This window comes from Cryptomeria japonica, chromosome 6 (assembly GCF_030272615.1).
Source record: "Cryptomeria japonica chromosome 6, Sugi_1.0, whole genome shotgun sequence".
NCBI classification, from domain to species: Eukaryota; Viridiplantae; Streptophyta; class Pinopsida; order Cupressales; family Cupressaceae; genus Cryptomeria; species Cryptomeria japonica.
In genome coordinates, this window is record NC_081410.1 from 526265837 (window position 1) to 526286337 (window position 20501).

General features: G+C 34.5%; 1 protein-coding gene across 1 annotated transcript in view; it reads left to right on the forward strand.

Moving 5' to 3' along the window:
• Window positions 1–14528: 14528 nt before the first annotated feature.
• LOC131067973 (uncharacterized) overlaps window positions 14529–20501 on the forward strand; it is a 29256-nt gene continuing 23283 nt past the window's right edge. Inside the window, exon 1 of the mRNA XM_058003155.2 lies at window positions 14529–14945. Coding sequence (XP_057859138.2) covers window positions 14768–14945 — 178 coding nt within the window. The 5' untranslated portion in view covers window positions 14529–14767. The remainder of the gene's footprint in view (window positions 14946–20501) is intronic.

Below are 20501 nucleotides of genomic sequence, written 5' to 3' on the forward strand. Positions count from 1 at the left end.
ATGGGGAAATTAGAATAAGTACCAAGGGGAGTGTGAAAATTGGACTCATAATTAAAGGTGTACAATTTATGACACCACATCATCAATAATTGAAACATAATATGTGGTTTTTTTAATGATAGGAATATCTACAAGAAAAAACTCATCAAAATGAATAAGATCTAACACATCACAGGATTTATGAGAACTCAAGTAAAATTGAACATGATATTATTTACGAAAAATACAGTTTTTATAGAAATCAAAGTCGATATTACAATTACACCAACAACCATTCAACAAGTTTTTTTATTTTTCAAGATCCTTAGTCTCTTCTCTAATGTGGCCAACACTCTAATGCCAAACATGTCTCAAATAGGGTAAAAAAATAATAGGTCACGAAATACAATTGTCTTGGGCGATACAATATTTTTTCCTAAAAGTGACAAATGTATCAATACACCAATTTGTCAAATAAGGCCAACCAATAAAATTTGTATCATCACTAAAAGAGATGTTGGGTCCCAAAATTATCGTTCTACTTCCTAAAGTAAAACCTCACTCACAAGGCCAAGGCTATCATCATGGGGAGAAATCTACTTATCAACATACCATGAAGGGTTAAAGGCCAACTCTATGAGAGTGGGTTATATCTCCTATATTTTGAACTCAAATTAAACTCAAGAGAGTGCTCCTAGGGGTATAACTTAGTGGAAATTAAAATCACACAAAATATACCATAAATAAATATCTACAACCAAACCCAACTTGATGTCTTGGTGCCAAAGACTTCATCAAGTCAAGAACAATTGGTTGCATTTAATTCCTAAATAGCTAATATGACTATACACATAAAACCTACAAGAGTAATGAAACCAATTAATATCTCACTATAAATGGTTTCCCTAGTTATACCATTGGATTACAAATGCACAAAAACTCTTACTCCTATACTATTTGTTTGTGTTTCTATTTGAAGGTTGGTGTTGGAGCATGGTTATACATTGATGTCTATCTATTGGAAAATAGAGTCATAACACATTTAGAAGGAACAAACTAATATAACACAACATGTAGCCTTGTATTTTTTGTTTATCGACAAACTTATAATATTTTATTAAACTCCAAAAGAGTAAGAATACAGACATGTCATAGCAAACCAAGAGCACCTACAAGCCCATCTTGGGCATACCACCACACAACAACAAAAATATAGTTGGAAGAATCATCCCCTATCAACCTAAGAGACTGAAAACAATCAAGATGATGCTCCCAACATCTCTAAGTGTAGATAGACCATTACAATAAAAGAATTGGGCAATATATTCAACTCCTAATAGCCCAATAGAGAAAGGATGATTGAAAAGAAAAAACTGGAACTCGTAGCCACCCACTTCATTATGTCGTCTGAGATGAGAAACTAGCTTTAATCCTATGCAATTTGTTGCTACCAGGTTGGCGACCTCAACATCTCATAGAAGTAACCTAATTCCTCTTTGAGCCCAAATAACCTATACCCTCCATCACATGTCACACCTCTGTGTCCTCATAAGTGTTCTAGACAAAGAAAGTGTTCTAGACAAAGAAAGGGTGAATAGAGGCATCAACCTCATCCACTTGTAGCCAATCTTCCATCCTTGGAACCAAACCCACACCAATCTAGACCTTGACCAAGATATCTCCAAACCACCTCGCCACACCTCCCAGATGCATTTAGTCACCATCTAACGAGCCTCCACTATCATGCCTAATTATAGGCACTAGCCCAAAACCAAGGAGGCAATCTCCACACTAGTTTTGTAATGCCCTTCCATCGCGAGATAATCATCACCAAGCACAATTGAGACTTTGTGTAAAAACTCATCATCCTAAAAAATGAAATTGTTCTTCAATATGTCTAAAGAAACCTTCCTCCATAAGGAAATAAGTGATTTTGAAGGCCAAAGGGAGAAATTCACCCACATTGTCACAACAGAGATGGTATTGACCAACCACCGCCTAGAACACAAAGCCACATTCAAAGGTGTGAGAATGAAGGAAAGATTAAGATGTCACCGAAAACATACCATTTCCCACACACCAACTTCTTGTCTATAGAGAGTTAATGCCATAATATTAATGAGCATGTACTCGGCCCCACAAACCAACTTGAAGGTTTATAAATCCAATGAGCTATTTTTCTTAATTCTGAAAATACCACAACATCCACATAATTTGTTGACTAAACATCCACATTGGATAAATGGTCAACCTCCTTATTACCTTCTCTCCTGACATGGGAATGTTGGACATTACTGCTGCTAGGATATGTTGTTGTCATTGATGTCAACATATTCCTTCTCCAGTGATTGCAGATTGGTTTATTGGGATTATGGTTTGGTGTATGGAGTATTCCTTGTATCATTATATTCTTTTGTATTGGTCCTAGTGATCTGGGAAGCCTAATTGATCATATCAGATGATCTGGTTTTGCAGTTTGTTTACCTGATCAATGCTTTGCAGAGTTCAACATTTCCTTTGGTATATTCCAGTATGATCAAATCTTGAGCTAAGATTTTGGGATATTGTTTGGGATGGTCTTGTGTATCTTCATTTCAGATGGTTCATGATTTGGTGCTCCTCAAGTTATATTTCCTTCATGACAATTGTTGTTGTTTGAGTGTTCTTGAGTTTCAGATGTTGATCGATGAAGATTTGATAAGTGGTGTTGGTGCAACTATTGCTGATGATTCCAATGTGCTTGTTGGTGTTTCCTAAGCATGTCCTATTTGTTTTGATGATCCACATTGATCGTTGTGTGAGGTCTTGGTGATTTTGTTGAACCGGTGATGTTCTTTGTGTTATGTGGTTTTCCTAGAGGTGTAGTGTGTTGCGGATGATCTTGGCGTGATTTCCGGTGGTGTTGCGTGTTTGGAGATTTGGTTTAGGACCATGTTATGTCATGTAAATCATTGTATTGGTCTGGTGGTCGATCCTTGTATCATGTGATGTGATTTTGTAATTGTGAGTTGAGGGTTTAGTTGACCTTGTTGTCAAGGTTGATGAATTGTATAAATAGGTGATAGTGTATTTAGGTATCAAGGTTGTGTTTGCATTATCAGAGAGTGGTGTATGTGCGATCAAGTGATTCATCCTTCTAAACTATAATTGAGCAGAGGTTGGTGTTGCAGAGCAAACATTGTGCTTAACCGGAATTGTCATCAGGCATTTGGAGATGCTATTATTACAGTTCATTCCTTCCAGATTGTAGTCAAAATCTTGTTGTAAGTGAGTGAGACTTCATTGAGGGTTGTAGCCTTCCGAGTCGTTATCTCTTGAGCGATGAGCTCTAGGAAGTGTGCCTGAATGCATGTGCCTTCCGCATTGTAATATTTTCTCATACTACTGTAGAGTATCATCTTATTGTGGGTAGGTTCCCACCGTGGTTTTTCCCTTAACCAGGTTTTCCACATCAAACTCTTGGTGTTGTGTGTTGTATTATCATCTTGCTTATTTCTATTATTGCTGTAGTTTACGAGATCTATTTTTGTGATTAAGTTTGTAGTTCAGGTGAAAGCTGATTCCATGGGATTAGAAGACAATTATATGCTCTTAGAACCCCTCAACAGAATGGAGTTGTTGAAACAAAAAACATGACTATCTTGGATGTTGCAAGGACTATGTTGATTGAAGGAAATGTTCCAAAGATCTATTGGAGAGAATCTATTAGCACTGTTGTTTACACATTCAACCGAGTTCATATTAAAGGTGATACTGGTAAGACTCCTTATGAGTTATGGTTTGGCTATGTTCCTACTGTGCGATATTTTAGAGTATTTGGTAGCAAGTGTTATATCAAGAGAGATGAGGATATAGGAAAGTTTGATGCAAGAAGTGATGAATGAATTTTCTTGGGTTATTCTACTAAGAGCAAAGCCTACTGGTGATACAATAAGAGATTGAGAAAGATAGTGGAGAGTGCAAATGTGAAGGTGGATGAGAACCTTGGGAATGAGATCAGAGCATGTGGATATGATGATGGTCAACATGTTGTTATAACGCCTATTTAGACTGAAGAGTTAAAGCAAACTGATCCGATATCTAGACATTTAATTTGGATGCTGTTGTTGCTGGTGGAGAGGTGTAGGAACCTAAAAATCAGAACAATCAGAAGACTCTAAAGTATGTAAGATTGAATCATTTAGAAAATCAGATTATTGGTGATAAAAATAAAGGTGTGATGACTAGAAGAAGGCTAGTTGCTGAAAAGGTAGGTTTGATTTCTAAAGTTGAACCTAAAGATGTTGTTGAGGCTTGAAAAGATGAAAATTGGATGAGAGCTATGGAAGAAGAATTAGATCAGATTCAAAAGAATAACACATGGGAGCTTGTGCCTAGATCTAAAGATAAGAATGTGATTGGTACTAGATGGGTATTTAGGAATAAATTGAATGAAGCTGGTGAAGTTGTCAAAAATAAAGCAAGACTAGTATGTAAAGGATATTCACAAAAAGAAGGAATTGATTATAAGGAGACTTTTGCTTCGACAGCCAAACTTGAAGCTGTTAGATTGTTGCTTGCATATGCTTCTTATACAGATTTCAAGGTATATCAGATGGATGTCAAATTTGCCTTTTTGAAAAGTGATCTTGAGGAAGAAGTCTACATTGAGCAACCTGATGGATTTTCATTATCAGATGATGGAGACATGGTATGTAAACTGAAGAAAGCCCTTTATGGATTAAAACAAACCCCTAGGGCTTGGTATGCTAGATTGGATAAGTATTTGTTGAAATTGGGATTTAACAAAGGTGTTGTTGATAGTAATTTGTACTTTAAGATTGAGAATGATAACATCTTGATGGTTGAAGTCTTTTTTGATGATATTATCTTTGAAGGTGATGATGACTTGAGCATGGAGTTTGCTGGTGATATGCAAAAAGAATTTGAGATGTCTATGATAGGTGATATGAAAATTTTCTTAGGTTTGCAGATTCCACAGACTGGAAAAGGTATTTTTTATCTCAAACTAAATATGTGAAGGAATCGCTGAAGAAGTTTGGGTTAGATGACTCCAAACCGGTTGGAACTCCTATAGTGACTGGCTCCAAATTATCCAAGAATGATGATTCTCCGAAAGCTAATCAGAGTTTGTACAGATCTATGGTTGGTGGACTGCTATATCTTACTCATACTAGGCCGAACATTATGCATGACGTGTGCATGGCTTCTAGATATCAAGCTAATCCAAAAGAGAGTCATGTCACTGCTGTAAAGAGGATATTCATGTACTTGAAGGGAAATGTGGATTATGGTTTGTGGTATCCGAGGAATGATGATTTATGTTATATTCTTACACTGATGTTGATTAGGCTGGTGATGTTGATGACCAGAAGAGTACATTCGGTGGTGCTTTCTTTTTGGCAAAGAAATTGGTTTCATGGGCTAGTAAGAAACAAGATTCAGTATCCTTATCTACTATTGAAGCTGAGTACATTGCTGATGCTGGTAGCTCCACTCAGGTGGTTTGGATGAAGCAAATGTTGAAAGATATCAGTGTTATTTATGATGAGCCTACTGTCATATACTGTGATAATTCCAGTGCTATTAACATGTCAAAGAATTCGGTGCAACATTCAAAGACTAAACATGTGTCAATTAAATATCATTATTTGAGAGAGAAAGTCAGTGAAGAGGAAGTTAAGTTGGAGTATGTATCTACAAAGGAATAGATTGCTAATATCTTCACTAAGCCTTTGCTTACAAATATATTTGTCTATTTGAGAGACAACTTAGGGGTATCCAGCCCTCCTGATGAGAACTATATGCATTGAGTTGCATCAATCCAGTGGACTTCACAGTCTTATCTCTTTATCTGGATTGATGAGTTTGTGCTGCTCTTTTGGCGGAGTAGTCCGGTTATGTGTTTTAGGGGGATAGATTCATGAGGATGAGTTTTGTCTTTGGCATTGCTATCAAAGGGGGAGAGAAGCATGTGAAAAACTATTTTATCTGCTTGATCTTAGGGGGAGTTTGTTGGAGATGTTTCTTTCTTTACATTGATTGTTTTTCACATTCATATATTGCCATCAATGCCAAAGGGGAAGATTGTTGGTTATTGTTGCTACTAACATATGTTGTTGTCATTGATGTCAACATATTTTTTACTTCGGTGATTACATATTGGTTTATTGGGATTATGGTTTAGTGCATGGAGTATTTCTTGTATCATTATATTCTTCTGTATTGGTCTTGGTGATCCGAGAAGCCTAATTAATCATATCAGATGATCCGGTTTTGCAGTTTGTTTATCTGATCAGTGCTTTGCAGAGTTCAGTATTTCATCTGGTATATTTCGGTGTGATCAAACCTTGAGTTGATATTTTGGGATATTGTTTGGGATGGTCTTGTCTATCTTCATTTCAAATTGTTAGTGATTTGATGCTCCACAAGTTATCTTTTCTTCATGACAGTTGTTGTTGTTTGAGTGTTCTTGAGTTTCAGATGTTGATCAATGAAGATTTGATAAGTGGTGTTGGTGCAATTGTTGCTGATAATTATAACGTTCTTGCTAGTGTTTCCTAAGCATGTCCTATTTGTTTTGATGATTTGCATTGATCATTATGCGAGTTCTTGGTGATTTTGCTGAATCGGTGATGTTCTTTGTGTTATGCAGTTTTCCTAGTGGTGTAGCATGTTGTGGTTGATCTTGGCGTGATTTCTAGTGGCGTTGCGTGTTTGGAGATTTGGTTTAGGACCATGTTATGTCATGTAAATCATTGTATTGGTCTGGTGGTCGATCATGTGATGTGATTTTGTAATTGTGAGTTGAGGGTTTAGCCGACCTTGTTGTCAAGGTTGATGAATTGTATAAATAGGTGATATTGTCATATAATTTAGGTATCGAGGTTGCGTTTGCATTATTAGAGAATGGTGTATGTGCGATCAAGTGATTCATCCTTCAACACTATGATTGAGCAAAGGTTGGTTTTGCAAAGCAGACATTGTGCTTAACTGGAACTATCATCATACATTTGGAGATGTTATTATTGTAGTTCATTCCTTCTCGATTGTAGTATGAATCTTGTTGTAAGTCACCTGAGGGTTGTAGCCTTCTACGTCATTATCTCTTGAGTAGTGAGCTCTAGGCAATGTGCCTGAATGCATGTGAATTCCCCATTGTAATATTTTCACATACTACTGCAGAGTATCATCTTATTGTGGGTAGGTTCCCACCGTGGTTTTTCCCTTAACCGAGTTTTCCACGTCAAAATCGTGGTGTTGTGTGTTGTGTTATTATCTTGCTTATTTTTGTTATTATTGTAGTTTATCAGATCTGTTTTTGTGATTAAGTTTGTAGATCCGATGAAAAATGATTCACGTCCCCCTCTTAGTTTTCCCTCATTGTTGTTGCCACAGGGAAATTTTAAATTTTTTGAACATTGTCAGCAAGTTTGAAATTAACTTCACCACCTTATCAATTCGCCAATCCTCCAAACTACCTTTAATAATCACATTTGTTATGATTTGAGAGTCACCTTCAAGATGCACCTATTGAATGGAGAGTTGCTTTGCTAGCTTGACTCTAAGCAACACAACCTTTGGCTCTACAATGTTGTTAATTCCTGGAGCCAATTTTTTAGCACTCTAAGACAAAGAAAAACCCTTCCAATCCTTGGAAATACATCCTGCCCCCAGCGGTCTTGGGTTTCCTTTGAAAGCACCATAAAAGTTCACTTTCACCCACCCTTCTTCCTGGGCACTCCAATCCATTGGGATGACATTTGATGCAAATGGATTAACCCATTTTGGCCCATTTACAAGCCTCGTGTAGCCTTGTATTTGCATACAATATAAAGCATGAGATTATGTAACAAAATATACTTAGTTACTTATAATGTCTTAAATGAAATAATGTTTGAAATTAACTTAAATATGCAACACGGGACATCAAGTGTAATTTACTTCTTATTTCAATACCCATATATAATTGATTTATCAAATATAAATTAAAATACCCACAAAGATTTGGCAAGAAATGTTACAAACTATGCACTTGATTTGTAGATCTCACTGTCAAAACAACCAGAAACTTCACTATACTTAACATGCAAGTAAATAACAAAAAAAATACATATGATTTGTATGAAAACCATGGCCTCAAGTCTGATATAAATAGAAATATACTTTTGCTACAAATTAACCCAAAATAATGAGCAAATTTATAAAACCTGAAATGTACTACAAGCTCACAAAACTTCAAGATAAACTCACCAAACTTCAAGAAAAAATTACTAATGACAAATTATCATGAAAATAAATGAAATGATAAAAAATCCATAGCCTCAAGATTGCCATGAACTTTTGCAATGATCAACACACTCAAAACTAAACTACAAATTTAAACCCTCACTTGCAAATTGGAAAAACTCAAAGACAAGTCCTTTTCCCAACTATATTCCTATTTAAATGACTTTAGCTCGAAAAATTTCAAGTTCCTATGATTGAGTCATTTTGAATCCATGAACATACAAATAGGATCTTATTGTACACAGTCAAATTTCTATTGTAAACAATTAGTCTACTAGTTCATCTAGCAATCCCCATGTCAATGCAATTGCTTAGTAAATACTTTAGATTTAACAAGGAACACTTAGTGATGCAATTTTTAGGATGTATCCACTTTGAAATAAATACATTTCAAGTACTCAATCTTAACTATATTCCTACCAAATAGATTCTTAAAATTCTAAATGCAACAAAAAAATAGGGGGTAGCACACCAAAAACTATTTAATATCTTAGTGAGAAAAATAGGAACACTTTTGTGTGCATACAATATATCACCCTCTTAATCTTAGTGACTTTTTAAGAACTTTATAAATTAAAATTGAGATTTAGAGTACTATGATTCTTGTTCTTGTTGTATCTTCAAATTCTGAGTTCATGTATCTCAAATTATGCATTTAAGTTTATATTTAACTAATTTTCAAAAAAAAAAGTGACCACTTTTGACCCCCTTTTGTATCCCATTTCCACACACTTTCCCATATTTTCATGATTACAACTTTGCAATCTTATGTTCATCACACAATTATATTATGACACTTGTTACACAATTAATGAGCTTGATATGATCATATCTTTCACTTGTTACTATTTTTTTTGCTCTCCTACAATTCCTTGCATTATTCACATACAACGAATTAGAAGAGGCATATAACACCACTAAAGTTTTCTTGATGCCTCTTTTTATATCCCACCATTAATTACTCTTGTTTATTACCCAAATCTTTCATAACCCTACATCTTTTTATGATGGCTCTTTTACAACCCAACATTAGTCTCTATTGGTTATGTCGATTTCTTTGCAACCTTGTATCATTTTCTTTTGGTCTGATAGATCCTTAACAACTCTACATCAATTTCTTTGATGCCTCCTTTGTACATCCACACTTATATATTTATTATGCTTGCTCTTGCATAGGCCTATATTTCTTTTCATTATACTAGCTCTTGCGTATACACATATCTCTTTTGGTTACTTTTAGGTATTGTTGTTGATATTGTTGAGCAGTTCTTCACCTGTATCTTGTATTTCTATTAGATTTCAATATAGAGTTATCATGACATATAGTATAGGGAGTATGCATCTTAAGGACTTTTTCTCATTTATTATGGACTCATTTTAACCCTTTGTCTTGAATTCAATAACTCAGTGTCCAAATGACATATTTATATGCAAAAGTTAGCATACAACTTGTAACTTATTTGAATTTAAATTCTTGTCCCTTAGAATTTTAGACCTAACTTGGTGTTTGGCATAAGGATAGACAAATGCATATGCATTTTTGGTTGGCATGTCTTCAAAATTGATCTAAATTGTCCATAGACTTAATTAAGGTTAATGGTGGGAAGCTAGTTTCCTTCCTCTCTTAGCACAACAAGATCTAATGGTGCTTCTAAGCATCATCATTTTCAAATAGTAAAGGTAAATATATTTATGAGGATTGAACCTAGATAGACCACATGCTATTTATCAATATATTGTAGATTCACATATTTCGATATGATATAAGAGATTAGAGTTTGATTATTGAGTGCTAATCACAATAGAACATTTTCCTCTTGCAAATGAAGCTTTGTACCCTAATCCTCTATATCAATTTTCATAAAATGTTTGTATATTATTTCTAAACCAAGCTCTTGTAAATTAAAACAATCTAATCGTTATTACTTAATTATTTAGAGGAACTTAATATTGAAAACAATCATAAAGTTAAAAAATATATATTTTCAATTGTATTTTAATTTGTTCTATTTATTAATATAGTAAATTATTATATTTTAGATAACTTAGCTTAACATTATTAGATAAACATTACAAGCTTTTTTAAGAATGACATTATTAATTGAGGATTTTATTCTCGATGAAAAAAATTAGAATGCACAAAAAATTAATAGCCCATATCACCATGGTGCAATAAAATAGTGGAAAATGTACACCATCTATTGGTAAAAAAATTGTGCTTTTGAAAGAGAGGTCACAAGTTTGAAACTTACAAAAAAGTAAGGTCACAAATTCAAATCTTTCAAAAAATAAGGTACGCATGACTTTATCAAAGCACAATTACATACTTCATATATGATAAGAGTACAAGGTAGAATCTAATATAGTGTAAGTCACCTAAAATATGTCTCATAATTAAATGAAATAAAAGATTTTGGTAATGGACCCATGGTCTGTTGGTGAAGTTGAAAGGTTCTTAATCAACCCACTTGGGATTGAGTCTTCTTTAATGCAAGGCTTCGACATCTAAAAGGGATGAGACTAAGATCTGTTGGATATTGTTGTTGGTATGCTGCAAATATATTCTCTAATGATATCTAAGAGAAGTGTTGTCATTGATGTCAACATATTTTCTCTGTCTAGTTTAGTGATGCAGTCGAGTTCACTTAGTTGGTTTATGATGTATATTGATGATTAGTGTTTGCAGATTAAAGGGTTTGTAGAGTGATATCTCTAGTTGATTCAGTGCAAGTGTCATAGGTGCGCATGAAGATTTGAGTGAGTTATGGATATCTGTGTTGTGGTTAGTTTTTCTATTGTTCAGTATTGCTAGTGCTCAATGTTTTGATTTGCATTGCTCCACATCGTAATATCTTGGTTTGCAGATTTGGAATTATGTTTGGGTCATCGGTGTGTGTCCTCAATTCAAGTAGTTTGTGGTTTGGAGCTCCGCAAGTGATTTTTCCAGGTTGACAATTAGTTCAATTATTGTTCTTGAAGTTCGGTATGATGATAACAATGATTCTAGTAATTTGAGTTGGTGTGGATGTTGCTATGGTAATTCATGATGATTGTGGACGTTTCTAGATCATGTGCTATTCGTGTTGGTGGTCCGCATTGATCAGTGAGCGCGTTATTGATGATATTCTTTAGTCCGGTGGTGTTCTTCATGTTCTTGGCCGACATGATGATTGTAGCTTGTTGTAGATGTTTGATGCATAATTCTTGGAGGTGTTTCATATTCGAGGTGGTGATTTAGGTCCATGCTATGTCTTAGCTGACATTGTGTATGGTTATATTTTTGTAATTAGGAGATATGTGCTGAGCCAACCTTGATGAAATTGATCCAAGGTTGATGTCATGTATAAATAAATGTAATAATCATTGTGAGGTGTGCGAATAATGTATTAATCATTCAAAAGTAGAGCATAAGTGTGAAGAAGTGTGAGAGATGTTATGTTCTTAACTGAAACTGTAACCAGGCATTGAGGATGTTATTTCTCAGTTCATTATTTTTTGAAAGTGATCCAAATCTGTTTGTAAGGCAGTGAGCCTTCCTAGGGTTGTTGCCCTTTGTTGTTTTTTAGCAGTGAGCTCTAGGCAATATGCTTGAATGCATGTGCATTCCCAATTGTAATATTTTATATACTTCTAACAGGGTATCATTATATTGTGGGTAGGTTCCCACCATGGTTTTTCCACGTCAAAAATCTTGGTGTTATGTGTGTTCATGTTGTGTTGTTCATTTATGCTTTCACTGTTAATTATCAGATCTAAGATTAAAGTAAGTTTCTGTAAAATTTGGTGACAACTGATTCACCCCCCCCTCAGTTGTTTGCCCTATTTTCATCAAGATCATGTCTGGGTTGTTTGAAATGGATACCCCTCAGTCCTTGGTTCTTAGCAAAAGAGGGTTGGCAAAATAAATACCCCTCAATCCTTGACTCTTCTTTGAAGAAGGTTGGCAAAATAGACACCCTAGAAATACTTTTTCTTGTATCCAATAACAAAAACAAATTTATAGACAAATCTGTATCAAAAAAAAACAAAAAAACTTGTGGAACCGCCTAAATAATGTATAAAGCTAAGAACTGCAACACAAGAACAACATGCCAATATGACCACAACGCCTGTCTCAAAAGCATTATAATTAGCCATACCATATCCATATTCCGCTTCCCCAGCCTTGTAATCCACTTCCGCTGGTAAAATAACATGGTATCGCTGCCGCTTTTCAATTAATCGAGAAATTACATTAACAATGTCGTGTGTCATTAAACTACTTTCAAGTCATTGGCAGTTGGTTTTCCATCGCATTTTCATTCTTCCCGTCATCGAAAAAATTAATTACTATTCAATGAGTAGTTGGAAAAGCAACCGATGGCTTCAATAGATAAAAGTGTGTCATTTTTTATTGTTGTGGAACAATCGTGGCCGTATAAACAATCATTATTTTTTTTCATAATTAAAATGAACATGTAAGTTTTCATCAAACAAATGCAAATATCACTTGAAAATCATGATAATAGCTAATTTCTTCCAAATATCCTACTAATTCTGCCAATTTCATAAGCACTTTTTCCATCTTGGAATTGGTGTCTTCATTTTTAATAAGAATGCTTAAGAAAATCTAATATCTAGCCAATATTTCCTTCGACTCTACGGACAAATACGAATACCTTTCTATATATAATGTAAAGGTACAACAATTCGTATGTTATGTCATGAAATGGGTGTGTGCCAAGGGAAATATTATTTTTTAGTAATTAATACAATAGTTTTCACATTCCTATTCAACTAGTGGTCACATAGAAGGTCGTTTATTTATTAAATGCGTGTTAATTTTATGATTTTCCCTATAAGAAAAAAGACAAAATTTTAATTAGGATAGGACTCTCTACAAAATTTTAATTAGGATAAGACTCTCTATAGGGGAAGTTTCCTGGAAGAATGGAATATGTACCATCTTATTGTGAGAGCAAAATGTTTTTTTTTTAAACTCAACATATAAACATGTGTATTGAGAATTTTTTTTAGTAATAAAATTTTTCTACAATTAAAAAAAAGTTCCCTCACTCGACTTTTGGGATTTTTTAAATATTGGAGCAATATTAACAATTACAATTACAATTACAATGGACTTTGGAATTTTTTTTATTTTAATTAGAATTCAGAAGTATTCATTATCAAAAGAGAGTTATCTAAGTCTAAATAAACTGTTTTTACTTTAGCTTTATTTTTAATTATTGAATCTTAAAATTAAAAAATTATAGATGTATTTTTTAATTTCAAAGTATTTTATTTGTATCATGTATTGATTTTTAAAAGAGATCTATTGAAGTTGTAAAACAAATGGTTTCATTTTAATTTTATTTTTAAAAATTAAAAAAATATAAATATAAGTTTTTATTTAAAATTATTTTGTTTTTATCAAATATTGATTTGTGATATTCATTTAGAGATTAATAAATTGTATATTTTGTTGATATCAAAATTTTGATGTTATTATTTTTTATTTTAAGAATATAAATTTAATTTATATATATTAGTTAATGGATAAATTAAAAATTTAATCATTTTAGATCTAAAATAAAAATAAAAATATAGATATATAATTTTTAAAACCATATTTATATTTGATTTTTCAATTAAAATTAAAAATAATAGTTTAAAAAACTAGAAATAATTGGAACTATTAAATTTCTTTGGTTTAATAAATTATGTGTTTACATATGTAACTTTAAAAAATAAACTAGAAAAGAGTAAACACTTTTGATCAAGAGCTATTAATTGGTGAGGTCAGAAATAGGGGACCTAATCCCTAACATAAATGCTAAACAATAAACAACAACACCTCAATAGAATTTGAACCTTGGTGTCAAGGGACACAACATAATTTAATATCGCTGTGAAAGGTATTAATCAATGTTGAAAATGACAAACAACAAATATGACACAACTAGACTCCAAAATAATCAAAGATTGTGTGCTCTCCTAAGCAAACTCACAAATGAAAGAGAAGCACAAGACTTCTGCAAATTTAGATAAAAAATAAAAAAATTATAATTTCTTAAAAATAATAATATTTAAATTATTAAAAAAATTCAAACTCACATGATTAAAATTTGAACTTTAAAAAAAAAATTAAAGATTGAAAACATATTTATAAAAAGAAGCAGAAAAAAAAATATACCAAACTGTATTATAAATAATTCATGTATATACTTATATGTTAATATAATTCAATATGTATGCAATGTAAAGTTTCATTTATGTCTTCCCTTATTTACCTATCGGCTTATTCTTGCACCTCCTATGGCTGCAAGTGCTAGTTTTTTAACCGTCTTCAATATAAAATTTTCTACTATAGATCTAGTGCTAACCCCATGAATTCCTTAAAAAAACCAATAAACTAGGTTTCTGAGACATCCTGGACCATGAAAAATACGTATTCTTTCCTTTCCTTTTATATAAATTGATAGATTACGCGATTTGACAGGCAGAAGAACAGCAGAGCACAATGCAGAGCAACAGTGCAAGAGAGGCTCGCCGCAGGAAAATCTTGGAGAGGAGTGCAGATCGTCTGGCCTTTATCTCAGGTGACCGCAAGTCTTTTGAGCCCATACAACCGCCCTCTTATTCCATTCTTCATGGTGACAGCAGCGCCGCCAATGGAGGTTTATCCGGTGAAACTATCGGTAATTCTCGTTCACGTTCAAGCGCTGCTATTCTTTATTGAATTTAATTTTTCAGTTCAAATATTCAAACTCTTTTTAGGTTAGTAAAATCTAAAACCTAGGTAATTGTATACATAAATCCTAGAGACAATTTCTCCGATTCACATTCAAATGCGTTTTAAAAAACATTAAAAAAATCTCTTTATTTATTTCGGCTCCCGGCACGAATATAATCAATTGTAGATCAGTAAAACACAAATCTTGCATACGATTCCTCTTTCTTTTTTATTTGTTTATTTATGCATTTTTTTGAAATTGGAGAGGCTACAACTGAGAAACCTTATCCCTGTCAAATGAAAAAAGATTTGAACACAACATCTCAGGTGCTCAAACTAAGGCAACTTGCTACTGCTTCAACACTTGAATCTTCTCTTCATAAAAAGCCACTGGTTGATGTGTTAGCGTACCTAATTTTTTCAGTGCCGATATTTGGTATAGGTATCATGCCTTTTGGCACCTCTCTAGCTTCACCACCATCCCTTTTTAACTAGACCTGCTGTCCTCATCAGAAATTTGACGGCCCTGCAAGCCCTTTCTGTTTTTTCACTCTCCTGATGTGGTTAGGGGACTCAAAAAGGACAGAGCAAATTGGAGAAATCAAAAACAGGGATGAAACTCTCCTTGCCACCTTCTGCCATAAAAGACTGCAGATTCTCCACCGCTCCTGCCAAGTTTAAGAATCTGGCCTCAAGTTCTCTTAAGGATGGTATAGAAACAAAACCACAGAATTTGCCTCCAGCAACAGGCAGAATGTGAACAAATTTGCTACTTTATGATACAAACAGCCTTCAAGCCTCCTCTGAACTCTTCCCGCACAAAACTCTGAACCAAGACATTCGCATCTTTTTCCTTTACAAATTCCAAATGTTTGAGATAAACATTGATTCATTCTCCGAATTTATTCTGCTGTGAACCTCTGCCTCCAAATAATCAGTTCCAAGCGCATCCTTAATTGCTCACTTCACTGAATTGTTTTAAATTACAAGTATAATTGTTTACTGCCATATAACAACGTGACTTATTGTAATATAAATGGAATATAACAATACATACCAGATAACTGTAGATTAAGATCAATGAATGCTTTATTCAAAGGTAGTGTTTGTACAATCCAATTGTAGATCAGGGAGGATCGTGTATCAAATCAGACTGCCTTCCCTGACTACTAGAAGCATATGTAAAGTGCTCAATAGTTGCCAAATAGAACACAACAGTCAATACGTACTTACAACCAACTCCTAACAACTATTCACAAACATATACTAACAAAACATAATAAGTTAATTCATGCCATCAGAGATGTAACAGGCAAGTTTGTGCTAGCGGTCACTTCTCCCAGGCTCATATTCCCTTCTCAGGTACTCTCTGTTTTCCTGTCCAACTGCCTAGATCTTTCACAATACTGTGGTCAAATTGTTCATATTGCTATGGAGTTTGTTCATGAGGAATATATCACCAACCAAGTGTTGGATGAAGGCATCAGAAATTATAATATCCACAAGGGTAAGGCTCAAATTGGAGGCTGTTGTGAAAGGAAATATAACAAAAATAATCCAGTGATAGCATCAGTATATGATGCTTTCAAAGTTGCCCAGGTAAATAACAAAGATATATTGGGTTGATCCGCCTTTATCTTTCTCCCGCCCTTTCTTGGGGTGGGTGGGAGGACAAAAGGGTCTTTCTTCATTCTCAATGCACACTTAATAAATTTTGATGAAAGGGTGGTAAGCCCCTACTATTCTAAGGGGGTTGGGGGTTAAATTCTTCTATTCGAAAAAGATTAAAGGATAGGATCTACTTACTCTGTGTATTCCATTGTCTCGAGTCTCTCGACCACTAAATACATGAATATAGAATGGGATACCCTCTACGCCTTTGGAGAGCACTTTGGTCATGCCGAAATTGAGCAGATTCAAAACAAATTCAGAGCATTAGCTCTTTTGGTCAACCATGAATGCCAGGATCTTGCTACAATTCAAAAGGGATAGAGGTCGATAATCACTTAGGGCCGTCCAAAGCCAGCAGTTGTTCATGTTTATCATTCAGAATTCTCTGTGACTCATTCTGCTAAGCCTTTGGCTCAATTTTAAATCAAGGCTGAACATGAAGTTGAGAATATTTTAGAGGAAAATTAGTACTCTGCTTCATCTCTATATCTTATCTTGTATAAACGTTGTCAATTTTGTATTGTCTCATGTTAAGCATTGCTCCCGTTTTGGCTTTTCTACTACGTTACCCGGTGATGCGTCCCCGGTTTTTTTTCAGGCGTCCCCGTTCTGGAGACGTCCCGGGGACAAGGGACTCCTAGGGGACGTCCCCATAAATTCTGCATATTGACAATGAATTTTGACAGTGAATTCTATATGCAAAATGACTTTGACTCTCAATTTAACACAAATTTGGCATAAGAACTCTACTAGTTCTTATATGTTAAGGTTTTATAATGTGTATGTGCATGCTTTATCCATGTTTTCATGTGAATATTCTAAATTTCCCTATATATTTCAATTTTTCCTATTTTTATATAGCCGTCACCTAGCCGTCCCCAAAGTTGGCAAAAAAAATCACCATCCCGGAAATGCATACCCCCGTCCTCATCCCAAAAACTTGGGGTAACATAGCTTTTCTAGCATCATATATTTTGTTTCAAATTTGGTAGATTCTTGGATGGTCATGTTTCCTAGGATAGGCTATGATGCTTCATGTTGAAACCTCATTCTTCTATACACATAATGCAATTACTCTATATTATTAATATAAATATATATGCTTCGACCTTTTGCTTTTAAAAAAAAGTTAATTCATGCCAAGTACAATAATCACCAATCTAGCAAAACAAATGACTCTCTAAAGGCCATTTCCCCTTTCTAAACATAAAGGAAGAGTTTCAGCTTAATTAGTAGAGATTCCTTAGTCTTCTTCAAATCTTCTTTGCTTCCACTTGTCTCAAAGGCAAGGCAAGGGGATATTAAAGCCCTACCTTACCTTTGTCATTGTCTGCCCCCACAGGCACTTAGTGTGTACACAATTATCGCACCATTAACTATTGCCATTACCAAAAATGACCACTGATTCCTTAATATGATTTTCCTTTATAGGAAGAATGATATGATCACTTATCTTTGAAAAATGTTGGGATCTTAATGGGGATCCCAAATCTTATTTCTTGGCTAGCCCTTCTTACCTATAAATTATGTCATCAACAATAAGCTTTGATGTTGACTCAATTTTGTAACTGTTGTGTTGCAAACACACACATCGCATTGCAAATGAGGATCCCCTCTTTTTTCTTCTTAGCTTAGTTGTTTTGCTTAATTTGCTTTGCTTGGCAACATTTTTTTAGGTTTCTTAGTCTCCCAACTCTTAGGGAAAGGTGATGTCTTGTCAATCCAGATGGGAATGCATTGTTCAATCCATGGAGTAAGAGTCCGTCCTTGGTAGGGTGTTTTCAAGTCTGGAAGGGTATGTTCAAGTTTGGAATGGGTGAGTCAAGTTAGGAATTCCTAGGTTGAGATGTAGAGTGAGGAAATTTTCCAAGGATTGATTCTCAGTGACAAAATCCATGTTTGAGGTGGATTTCACTAGGTCAAGGTTCCCCTTCAATCCTTACATATGTTGAGTTTCCCCTTCTAAGATCTAGAATTAAGATGATGATTATTTGGAAATCCATGTTTGAAGTATGGAAATTTGGAATTAAATTGGAAATCCTTGTCTAAATTGCAAGATCGAAGGCAATCTTCAAGGATGAGAAATGGGGTGAGGTCATGGAAATTTGAATGATAGAGCATGGATTTGAGAAATTATCAAGGAAAAGTTGAAAATAAGAGATCATCAAGGAAAATTCCTTGCTGTTTGACCTTGATAGGAGAGGAAAATAAAGGAAATTGTGAAGAATCCTGTAACAAGATTGTAATTTCCATAGAAAATTCTTGGTTGAGTAGGGAACTCCAAGTCTTGGATGAAGAATGAATGAACAATTCTTAAAGAAGCTAAGTAAATCCAAGGAAATTCCAAAGAAAATCAGGGAAAAGTTAGAAATTCCACTTCCAAGTCGTGGAATGCAAGTAAATTTCCTCTCCAAGGTGGAAATGCACTCAAGGAATCGCCTTTCAACACTTGGAAATATTGCAAATTTTCTCTCCCATGTGAAAACACGCTCCAAACTTCCTTGCTCAAGATGAAATGCGCTCTACATTCCTTCTCCAAGGTGAATTTGCGCCCTACATTCCTTGCTCAACATGGATTCCCGCCCAACATTTCTCCTCCTATGTGGAAATGTGTTCAATATTATCCTTGAATGCACTTTAATCCCGCTCAAGGAGACTTTTAGTCTTGGTCGGCTGGCAATAAAGAAAAGCATGTGAAAATGAAGTATTTCAAGGGTAGGGTCGGCTTGGAGTGCATGAAACATGTAGAAGGGCAATAAGGCTGACTCGACATAAAGCAATACACATTTTGAAACAAACAAAACCTTGTTTAGGTTGGCCCTAAGTGGGAGGTTGTAATTCCTTATATGGTGCGCTATATATGTTGATTAATAACCTCATTTTTATCATTCACAAATGCAGATCAAGTGTGAATCAGACCTAGAGGGAGTGCGAATTTACATTAAGCAGAGCAAAAATAATCAATGAGAATTGTGAAATGTGTTTGGAAATGGAGAAATCATCTTATACTTATACGCATTCAAGACAACACAAAATCAAATCAAGGCTGGCTTGACAAAATAAAGGATTTGGGATTTGTGAAGCATGATTGACCTAGCCGACCTGATAAACATGAAAGAAAATTTGAAATTTTAAAAAGGGAAAACAAGAATTCAGGCTGACTGATCTGATATAGAGTCAATCCAAACCAAAAATAAGGACAATTTTGTCTAGGTCGGCCCTTATTAGTAAATTGTGATTTCTAATGTGGAGCACATATAAATGTAAGGGCAAGATATCATTTCTACTGCAATTCAATATCAATTCACAACAAATTCCATGGGAGATGCGATTGCAGCAGAGCAGAAGTGATTTCCAGCAAACAAGTGTGAATTGATCAGACCTAAGGAGGCAAATTCCCAGCAGATGTGAAGCAAATTTGTCAAGAGGAGGGTGAACTTTTCAGCAAAGGAGGAGATATACACTCTGATTTAGGCAATTTCTCTCATTAAATTGCATTGCAGACCTGAAAATGCATTTTCCAGACCTGGATCATCATGTTCCAGAATTCCTTAGTGTTGATTACAGATTTGTAAGGGTTTTTGTGAAGCAAATTTCGTAATCATTCATATTGTTTACAAGTATGATTCAAAATGTTCTCTTTCTTTTCAGGTTTTGAAGACAAGATCAACATGTTCAAGGAAGACCAAGATGATGGCGATCAAAGGAAGGAATTCAACAATACAATGAGGAACACTTCCAGGTCAAGGATTGCTAGAGGACGACAAGATTCATATTCTAAGACAACATCAAGGCAAGGTTCACACTTCAAGTAGGTAATGAGACTTCAAGTAGGTAATGAGAAATCAAG